Source organism: Aspergillus fijiensis, assembly GCF_003184825.1.
Source record: "Aspergillus fijiensis CBS 313.89 unplaced genomic scaffold BO72scaffold_119, whole genome shotgun sequence".
Taxonomy (NCBI): domain Eukaryota; kingdom Fungi; phylum Ascomycota; class Eurotiomycetes; order Eurotiales; family Aspergillaceae; genus Aspergillus; species Aspergillus fijiensis.
The window spans coordinates 11,091-22,226 of NW_024469095.1; the positions used below are offsets into that span (position 1 = coordinate 11,091).

The window sequence follows — 11,136 nt, forward strand, 5'->3', positions numbered from 1 at the left end:
TTTATTTTAATATATTTTATATATATAGTAATAGTTTTATATAAATTTAATTAGTTTTAGTTACTAAAATTTTTATAAAACTAATTCTTGGGTTTTTATTCTTATAAAATATTTTATAATAAAATTATTATATAATTTTATAAGAATCTTTAGTTTTAGCTGGTAATTATTCGGAATATATAACTTTTTTATAAAATAAAGTAGTTTTTAATTAATATTTTATTATAAATAATTCTTTTTCTGCAGGTATTTTTTTTTATAAAAAAAACTATTTCTGCAGTTTTTTTTCTATTTTATTTAAAATATTTTTTTTGCGAGATTATTCTTCTGTAATAATTAAGATAATTTTTTATATAAAATTAGTAAATAAATTTTTATAGTATATATTTTTTTTATAATTATTTTAACTATATTTATATAAGATTTTAGCTAGTTTAGATCTTCTATAATATTTTTTATTAATAGTATTCTAATTTTTATAAGAATAACTATAGTTTTTTCTAGATTTAAAAAATTATTTAACTATTATAATATTATTTTTTTAAGTTTTTTATAGTTTTTTTATAGTCTTTTTCTTATAGTTAGATTATTATAATAAAATATCTGCTGGATTTTATAAATCCGGTTTATATATTAAAAAGAATTTAAATATTATAAGATATTATATCTATTTAATCTATTTTTATAATAATTTTTTATTAGTTATAAAGTATTTAAGACTTTTATAATTAGTAATTATTTTTATTAAATATTCTATATTTTTAAGTTAGTATTACTATTTTTTAAATAATTCTATAATTATAAGAAGTTTTTAATTATAAATATTATAGTTCTACTCTATAAGAATTATTTTTTATAAGTGAAATATTATTAGTTTTTACTGGTTTTTTTAGTTTTTTTATAATAGTATTCTACTAATTATAAAAGTTAAGATATTTATTTTAATTTATAAATTTTTTTTTTTTAAAATATACTATAATTATATTTTTTATAAATATATTTTTTAGTTTTTAAAAGCTCTCGCGGGCTTTTAATATTAAAAAATTATATTTAATTTTTTTTTATTTTTTTTATAAGATATTTTAATAAAGTCTATAATTAGTACTATAATTTATAAGTATTTTTTAATAAAATATTTATACTAATTTATAAATTTTATAAATTTTAGTATATTTTTTATATTCTGCGGTTTAAACTAATTATAAATAGTTATAATATATCTTAATTTTATATAAATATTTTTATAGCTGATTAGAAACTTTAAAAAATTAATTTTTATTATTATAAAATAATACTTACTAAGTTTTATATATAATTCTATATTTTATAATATTTTTAGTACTTTATAAATCTATACTTTATATATTTTTAAGTTCCGCAAGTATATTATAATATTATTTAAATAAATAATTATAAAGTTATTCAGATATTTTATAAATAAAAAGTTTATAAAACTTTAAAATTTTATAAATATATTAGTTAGCTTAAATAGTATAATTAAATATTTAAATAGTTTATACTTTATTTAAAATACTATTTTTTATTTATATTTTCTTATAATTCTAATTTTATAATAGATTTTGTATAGGTTTAACTATATAAATTAGAAGATTTTTATAAACTAGTTTATATATTTATTAATTTATAATAATAAATAAATATTTTTTATTATTTATTTATTTAATTTATAATAATTTATATATATTTATAAACTTTTATTTTTCTTATCTATAAATAGAACCGGTATATTTATTAATAATTTAAAATACTAGATTTATTTTTTTATAAGTATTTTTTATAAATAGTTTTATAAAATTTTTTTTTTTACAGATAATATTTTATATACTTACTTCGGTTTTAGCCGAAAATTCTTATAGAAATTAATTTTTAGATTAATTTTTAATTTTTATATAAATAAGTTTATAGTTTTTTTTTTCTATAAATACTATTTTATATTTACAGTATTATATTAATATTTTTTAGTTAATAACTATTTTATATATTTTTTATATTATTATTAAGTACAAATTTATTTTTGTAAGATTTTTTATAATAATTTTTTTTATTTTAATCTATAGTATTCTTAGTATATAATATTTATAGAACTAAAACTAATATTTATTAAATTTTATAATAAGCTTTTATTATTTTATTTAAAATATTTTTAGAATTATTTTATTTATTTTTAGTATTATAATTATAAGATTTTTTTAATTTTTATAGTATTTCTAGATATTTTTTAGATATACTGTAAATATTATAGTTTTTTTGAATTATATTTTTTTTATTTAATTTTTTCTATAAGTATTTTTATTAAAACAGTTAGCTATTTTATTTATTTAATAAATATTATAAATATTAGATTTATTTCTATACTGCTGTTTATAATAATCTTAATTTCTATAAGATATTCTTTTTCTTTATAAAAAATCGGTTATTTTTTTAGTTTTAAACTAGAATAGATTATAATTCTAACTTAATTTAAACAGATATTATAATTCTATTTATTAATTATCTTGCGAGTAGTTTAATCAACTAGTAATTTTTTATCTAATAATCTACTTTTTTATAATTATAATAAACTTTTAATTTAGAAACCTCTACAGGCGCTTATAGTATTAAAAAAGATTATTTAAACTTCTAAATTTTTTTTATAAAACTATTAATTTAGATTTTTAGTTTTTAAATCTTATTTACAAGAATAATAGGCCTGCAACTTTTTTTAAAGTCTATTTATAAAATATTATATTTTTTATTTATTTATATTACTAGTTTAATACTAAATATAGTTTTATAAATAGTATAATAAGATCTTATTCTGTTATAAAAAAAATCTATTATTTATAGATCTTTTTTTAAACTATAAAAAAAAAAGATATAAAAAATAAATATAATTATATAATATTAATATTTTATATTTTATAATTTAATTTAATTTTTATTTTTTTTTATTATTAGAAATAGATAAATTCTATTTTTTTTTTTACAAAACTTAGTTTTAAATATTTTTAATTAGATTTTTTATTATTTATTTATAGGATCTTCTAGCTATATTTTAAAAAACTTATAAAAACTAATTTATTTTTTTTATAATAAAATCCGGCTGTTTTATTTTTTTATAAATTATTTAAGATATAATCTAGATAGATTATTATAATATATATTTTCTGATTTTTATTTTAATTATTAATTTCTGTAGTTAATTTTTGTCTGGTAATAAATATATAATAGATAATATAATTATAAATACTATATTATTTTTTATCTATAGATAGATTAATATATATACTGGTTTTTTTAATCTCTATGGTACTAGAATAAGAATTTTTTAAATCTTTATATAAATATTTTTTTATAATACTAATTTCTAGCTGTTTCTATAATTTAGTAATCTATTTAAGTAAATATAAATATTTATAAAAATCTTAGATTAAAATTTATATTTTTTTTTCTAGTATAAATAATTTGTTTTCTATAGTTAATATATAGTTTTTTATAATTAGATTAAAGTAATTATCTCTAATTTAGCTTTATATATTATATTTAGTTATTATTTACCGGGTTATTTTATAGGATATTAAATAATAAGATTATAAAAACTAAAAAAATAAAATAATATAATAAATAAATAATTTTTATAAGTCTAAAAGTACTAATATATTATTTTAAGATAATATTACTAATTTTTTTAATTTGCAAAATATTATTTTTAGATAAAAGATCGCGGTCTGCTTGCTTAGTTATTATATAACTAATCCCTAAGGCCTGATATATATAGATTTCCCTTCGCGGATACCGCGAAGGTTGGAAGGGCTGGCTCAGCCCTTACATTTTAATTAAATAGTTTCTGATAAGTATAAAAATTACAGATTTTATTGAAGAATTTAATTTATAATATACAATTTAGCTCTTTTAAATAAAAAGCAAAAATTAAGAAACTATTTAAACTAGAATTAAAAAAATAAAAAATAGATTAAAGATTATAAAATTATAAAATTATTTTCAATAGTCTAATTAAAAATAAATATATAATTTCAGTAGTATAATATATTATAGTTAAATCATATAATCGAAATAAAACTATCATTATATTTTTTTTTCTATATTTTATATTATAATAGTAACTAATTTATAAAGAACTAAATTTTATTAATATTACTAGGTCTTTTTTTATTTTTTTAGTAATATACATAGTAAGAATAATATTTCTTTTTTAACTTATTTCTATCTTACCTAAAAAGCTTCTTTTAATCTAATTATAACCTAGCGGTTAGATATACAAATTCTAATTAATCTAATCTAATCTGACTGTTAGCTGTTTTATACTAGATTTTATAAAAGCCTTTTCGAAAGTATAGTATACTTTTTAAAATAATTAATTAAACAAATTAAGTAGTAAAGTATATCTAAACAATCTTATTATATTATAATTAGAATTATATTATACTTTATATATTATATATATCAAAAGATATAATTTCTTTTTCTAGTCTTAGTAATATTCTATTAAATATTTATTTTAATAGATAAATTATTATTTTTTATAGCTTATACTATAAAAGCTTGTAAAACTTATTTTTTAGTATTAAAAAAAACAGATTTGTTAGAAATAATATAATTATTTATAAGTAATTTCCAGATATTTGGATTTTTAGATCTAAAATAGTTATATAGATTATATTTTATTATGTTAATTAATTAACCTAATTTTTTAAACTTAAAAATAGTTTTTAAAATGTTAATATTAAACAGATTTTATTTAATATTATAGTATAAAACATAGCCACGCTGCTTACATAGTAAAAATATATAATTAGTTAATTTAATAAATTAATTAAAATGAATTTTAGTTATTAAGCTGGTTAGAATATTTTAAAAATCTCTTTACTTCACTAAATATATAATTTGTTAAATAAGAATATCAAAAGCTGTTAATATTATAGATATCAATATATATAAAAAGATTTTAATAATCAATAATAAAAAAGAATAAATTTAATAAGATCCGAGATTATGTGATCCCAGATCTGTCGCAGATCCAATGGCAAAACCAGTTTACCTGGGTACTGGCACGCCACTCGCTCGGCGAGGAGCTGGTTGTGTGCCCCCAATTCGAGAAGAAACTTCCTGGTGGCCTTGATATGGCAGACAAGGATCGAAAAGAGCACCAATCAGTGAATCACGCTTTGATCATATCCTCTCGCAACTAGCTAATAATGCATTATAGGTCAAGGAACAGCTGAAGAAATTTCAGAACATGAAACCTTCGGACCCTGAGTTCGAGCCTACGGTCAAAGCTTTGATGCAAGATCTATCGGAGCACATTGAGGAAGAGGAGAGCCAGGATCTTCCAAAACTGGAAGACGCCCTGACGACTGAGGAGAGCGAAAAACTGGCCAAGTCCTTCGGCAGGACCAAGATGTTGGTGCCGTCGCGCGCCCACCCTTCTGCTCCTGACAAGCCTCCTTTCGAAAGCGCAATTGGACTGATGACTGCCCCGATCGATCATCTGGCTGATCTGTTCCGAAAATGGCCACATACTTCTGATATGCCGAATCCGTCCACTAAATAAGTTATCTGGTGCACTCCCAGGGTCGGAATCTTAGAATGTCTACCATGGGCTTCTTGTCCGACCGCCACTGGTGTTGGGTTGAGCTGGCAGATTTACGCAGACTGGCGAAATTAGTGGTACTCCGACTATATTTAGTGTGGCTGTGAATGTGTCTCTTTCATCTTAATTAAGAATACATTACTATAACTTGGCGTTGCTGAAGCTGTGGTCGTAGCACCTTGGAGCATCTGCAGGAGCTAGTTATTCTATTGTTATCCAGATGATGGAAGGAACAAGGAAAAGACCCTCCGGAGCAATATCAAGGTTGCCAAAATGCACCCTCGAGTACGCTTGAAAATGCCTAAGAGGTCTTATGATAGCGATCTTAGTAGCCAAGACGAGGTGACATTTGGAAATAGTCAGCGTTTCGACAAGGAGGCGAGGAGCTGACCCCTGCATGAGCCGATTATTTCGTTATTACACAGGCCGAATATTAATTTATTGGCGGCTTGTAAGCTACGTAACCCACTTTAAACAATAATAAGGCAATTTAAATCAAGAAGCGGCGCCGTGGTGGGGAGCTGATTTTGCATATTCAGAACCTGATAGCGAGGCGCAGACCTATATGCCGTTCAGCGTTGACCCGACTTTGCTTCAAACACTGGACACCGTAATAGAACATTTTAGTGGTCCTTTCCAAGTTTTGCTCTCTTCTAAAAGCTCTGGTTACATTAGCTACTTCGATCTAAGGTATCTGAGAGATGAAGAATACTCTGACGGCTTGACCTAGACACGGTTGCCGAACAAGGTAGAATTATTAGGCAGGGCGACTTATCAGGATACAAGACCTACCTTCTGCTGCTATCCTATGTTCTGTTTTGTATGGATTATCAGGCACTCTTGCAGTGGGTTCAAGGCAGGTGAGCTATTCGCTGGCCGGGTACACCAGTGTACAAAGGTCATCCGCTATATAGCGGATCTTATCTAAAGTAGTTCGATGATGAGAAAAAGCGTTCTGGATAAAGATATTCAGTCTGCATCTGGCGGCCACCGCAAATTCGCAGGAGCTGCTCAACGAGGTCTCCAATAATATTGATGAGCTCCAGTGATTATGTATCAAATAAACAAGTAATCAACTATAGCAGAGAATTAGTTCAATTCTAAGTATCTGAAGTAACACGTCTTTTATAATACATAATTCGGAGCATGGTGACCAACTACGTAATCGGCTGTTCTGCAGCCACACTTTGGCCAACTTTATCCCACAGCACCGTATCACAGATTCTGGGAATCAGTGCCAGAAGGTACTTCGAATGTGCCTCGCGCCAGTTTTGCGCTAGTCCAATCAGGCTCAGCAAACGATCAAGATCGTGAATTATGGGGGATCGATTCCATATATGAGGGGCTTGACCACTTTTCTATCCCGTCCCCTTCTCCTTTGTCGAGGACTCAGAGCTATTAAATCTGGGTTTGTATGTTGATCAGAAAGAACTAAAAAAACTCAGCAGGCGACGATTTTAAGAATCGATTGCCTCTTCCTTTGCTCAAGTACAATGCATACGCTCCGGAAAAGGTACACTCATGAAGGACAAAGCTTTTCGCGGAATTTGACAAGCTTCTTTAGCATAGCCACCAAAGCTACAAGAGAATTGTAGTTAATTCGCCTTCGACGCACTCTAAATTGTGGGTGGGTTCCATGTCACCGTGACATTTTGCATGAGAAAGTCCCGAATGTTCAGACAACGCTTTATGTGTATATAGTTGGATTCTGATCATAAAAAACGCTCACTATCATCGAATCCAGTTCCCAATGTATGAGAACACACTGTCAGATCCTCTGAAACTCCCAGCCATATCTACCTTGACCGTGTAGACAGCCTCCATCCCAAGCCCGAGGCGTCAAACACAACCCCCCCTTCCCCCCTCCCAAATCTACTCCCAAATGAACAAGAATCCACAATCTTTTTTAATCTAATCTCTGCGCGAAGCGTAGCTCATTCTTTCCAAAATCATATGCGGAGACCACATTTTTCAAGAACGGCACTCCGAGGATATTCAACACAATCCCCTCGTAGGCCACATCTTCAGAGGCAGCTAAGCTCGACACACAGTACCCTTCTTCGGTCCTATAGATCAGGTCTCGTCCCTCATGATAGAAGGTCTGTCCCCCAATCTCGACCCCAAACACGGGCGCCTGGGCATCACAGTCGACGAGATAGTACCCCAGCGCCTCCGAATAGACAGCGGGTGGATCAAACAAAGCATTGATCGAATCCACCACCGCCATGGGCAGAAAACTGAAGTCATTGCCGGTATCGGTCAAGGCCTGGAAGGCGGTGGCGTTTGTGATGAGCGGGAAATCATCGGCTTCAGGTTTGCCCCAGGTCACGGCGGACACAGTGAACGCCCAGTAGGAGCGGGTGCGCTTGCCCGAAGTGAAACTGGGAGGGATGTTATTGAGGATCTCCACGGGGACATTGGCAAAGGTCGCATTGTGGGCGACTGGGGGATAATCGCCTAAGGTGAGATAGCCCCCAAAGGTCGTCGCGGGGGCCGCGGTGAGGTTGTGCGGGCTGTGGGCGAGGGCAATGCTGAAGTAGGGCTCCGCGACCAACCCTTGCTCGTACATGGTGTTGAACACCGGACGATAGGTCTCCCGGTCGAACCAGAAGGTGGTGTTGTCGGTGTGATTGCGCGGATGGGCAGAGGTAAGGGATGGGTAGGCCAGACCCAGCACGCCACTGTTGATCCCATCGCCCATCGGATGGCTGCGATCAGCAATTCCGATCGCTTGTCCGGGAACGGTAATGCCTGCTAGGGTGATGTCCTCGCGGGCCATTACTCCGCAGGCAACGCCGTTGCCATATTGTACGCCAAAGGTCTGGTTGGGGATTAGCCGATACGTGCTCGATTCGTTGTAGGCGTGAGGCGCATAACCACAGGCAGCCTGGCTGATCTCTTGGTTGGTCGTTTCATTGATGCAGACAAAGTCATTTCGAACCACATAAGTATCACTGCTGCCCGTGTCGACCAGCAGCTGGAAGGTCTGGTCGGCGATTGTCACCTCGACATTGAAGGTAGTCCCATACTGCGCGGCCAGCAGCGTGGTAGTATGGTTCAAAGGGTGCTGAATGAGAGGCAGAGTAACTTGACTGGCAGTCCCGAAGGCACTGAGTTGGGAAATCAGTTCGTGCATCTCTCCACACTAACTAATTATTCTGCTAGAAACATAGCAATGAAGATGATGGAATGGAATGAAATAAAAGTCGTGGTTGCCTATCGGTGGTGACGATAGTACATAAATATATTAACAAGTACTTTAGTTACCGTGTTCAGATGACAAATCGCCTGGAATAAATAACCACGGCAAACCATATAATACCATACCAATACCAATACCATACCAATACCGGTCTTTTAACCCAACCTTCCCCCCCGCTCCTCGTATATTTTAGTTTAGTTTTCCTTATTGTAGGTTCCGTTCAGCCTCACTTCCTCCCACTATCAACTTGCCGTCTAGACCACCATGAAGACCTCGCGTCGAAGCACCCCCAAAGGTCGGTCTGGCTGCCTGACCTGCAAGTGCTTCTCCCCTCTTAACCCTGAGTTGCGACCTACCTTACTCACCGTAAATCCAGAGCCCGTCGTGTGAAATGTGACGAAGCCAAGCCGACGTGTCAGCGATGTCGTCGTGCCAACCGCACCTGCGAGGGATACGCCGTGCTCCACCAGCAGCAGCAGCCGCCGCCGGACCGTGACCAGCAACCGAGCTCCCTCCACCCGCGGCGATTGCCAATCATCACAGCCTACAACATCCCCTTCCGCGTCCCCGGCAGTCAAGCCGATCGGGAACTGCTGCATTTCTACTGCTGCGAAGCCGCCCAGAGTCTCTCCAGCTTAACCGACCCAACCCTGTGGACGCAGCTGGTCCTGCAGCGCTGCCACACGCAACCCATCATCCGCCATGCGCTGGTGACGCTGAGTGCGCTCTATCGCGATCATTGCGACCGTGGCCCACAATCGCCGGAAACACAGCGACAACCCTCCCCGCGGAGTCTGGAGTTGATCGCCAAGTCCCACCGTCAAGTCTGCCGCCATCTCTCTTCTCCGCACGCCTCCTACGAGGTTGCCCTGATCTGCGGGGTGCTGTTCTACGCCTTTGAAACATTAATCGGCGAGGCCGAGGCCGCCATCCGCCATCTCGATCAGACCCTGCTGCTGTTCCGAAGGTATCGCGACGACGACGCTGCGCGCCCGGGGTGCCGCGACGGACACCCGGTCGCGGATGATCTCCTGCCGCATTTGAATGCCCTGCTGGCGAGATTAGATATCCAAGCGAGCATGTACAACGATACCCGGCCGTTGGTGCTGCTGCTGGGTCCGGCTGAATGGGAAGCCGAAAAAAGTCTGCGACCCCGACCGGCCTCACCGCCATCAGCGCCATCAGGGCCATCATTGCCCGAACTCCCAAGCGACAGCGACCCCACCGCGCCTTCGCCAACCGACCTCAATGCCAAAGAAAGAACCCTAATAACCCTCCAAGCCCGGCTTCTCCGCCACCTCATGCTCCACGTCTCGCATAAGAACCACCCCCTCGACAGCCTCCCGCCGTCCATACTCCACGAACGTCGCGCGCTGGACGCAGACTTCCAGACGTTTATCGCCTCCCTCACTGTGCATCCTGCACCCCCGTCCTCACCCGCAAGACCTATCCCGCACACGCACATGCACATGCAGTGCCCGACAAAACCCCAGCAGCAACACCAACGCCTCCTCCTGTACCGGATTCAGGCCCAACTGTCCCACAGCATCATCCGCGAGAACATGATCACCTCTGATGATGATGATGATAATGATGATCACGAGCAGCCATCACCGTCATCCCCAAGATGTACAGACACGATAATGGACGCCACGCTTCGCGCCGCGCTGGACAATATCATCCTCCTTCTGGGCGGGCGGGCCAGGGAATCCGTTACGCCGGAGCGGGACGATAGCAGCAGCAGCAGCAGCAGTAGCAGCGACAACGATATCAACAGTCCCGGCAGTCCTGTTCCGCCGTCCGATAGAGGGACAGCCCATGGGCATGGGGGTGGAGAGGGAGCAGGTGCGGGTGCGGGTGGCACCTTCAGTTTCACCCTTTCCACCCAGCTGATCGCAGGGCTCTATTTCATCTGTCTGAAGAGTCATGACCCTCGCACGGTGGATGATGCATTGTTGCTGTTGCAGAAGAATCCGCGGTTGCCCAGGCGGGAGGGGCTGTGGGATGCTGGGGTGGTGGCCAAGGTGGTCGAGGGGTTGCGGGAGAAGAAACGGGCGTATGAGCAACGCATGGAAGGACTGCAGGAAAAGAGGGACAGCAATCTGCTGAGATTGGAAGATGTAGGGGAGGGGATTCTGGACGCCGAGGGGGTCGGGGGTGTCGCGGAGGTTTTGGATCTGTTAAGATTTGGTAGCAAGGAGGACCGAGAGCAGCAGCAGCAGCAGCAGCAGCAGCAGCAGGAGGATGTCATGACCTAGCTAGTGTAGCTAGCTTCTTTTCGGTTGACTTTCTTAATACTATTGGACCTTTTTAAATCTGCTTC

The 11,136-nt window shown here is 34.6% G+C and overlaps 3 protein-coding genes across 3 annotated transcripts; 2 read left to right on the forward strand and 1 right to left on the reverse strand.

Annotated features, from left to right (window-relative positions):
• Window positions 1-4,839: 4,839 nt before the first annotated feature.
• BO72DRAFT_464176 (uncharacterized protein) lies at window positions 4,840-5,572 on the forward strand (the record flags this gene model as incomplete). Its single annotated transcript, XM_040946628.1, has 3 exons — window positions 4,840-4,849; window positions 5,026-5,174; window positions 5,228-5,572. 3 exons carry the CDS (start codon window positions 4,840-4,842, stop codon window positions 5,570-5,572), a joined length of 504 nt encoding a protein of 167 aa, XP_040795033.1.
• A 1,719-nt stretch (window positions 5,573-7,291) lies between these two features.
• BO72DRAFT_442902 (acid protease) lies at window positions 7,292-8,822 on the reverse strand. Its single transcript, XM_040943536.1, has one exon. It carries the CDS (start codon window positions 8,745-8,747, stop codon window positions 7,518-7,520), a length of 1,230 nt encoding a protein of 409 aa, XP_040795034.1. The 5' UTR covers window positions 8,748-8,822; the 3' UTR covers window positions 7,292-7,517.
• Window positions 8,823-9,059: 237 nt separating this feature from the next.
• Window positions 9,060-11,125, forward strand: BO72DRAFT_533056 (Zn(II)2Cys6 transcription factor domain-containing protein). Its single transcript, XM_040950478.1, has 2 exons — window positions 9,060-9,133; window positions 9,190-11,125. The coding sequence occupies exons 1-2, from the start codon at window positions 9,078-9,080 to the stop codon at window positions 11,069-11,071; spliced, it is 1,938 nt and encodes a 645-aa protein (XP_040795035.1). The 5' UTR covers window positions 9,060-9,077; the 3' UTR covers window positions 11,072-11,125.
• The last annotated feature ends 11 nt before the right edge of the window (window positions 11,126-11,136 follow it).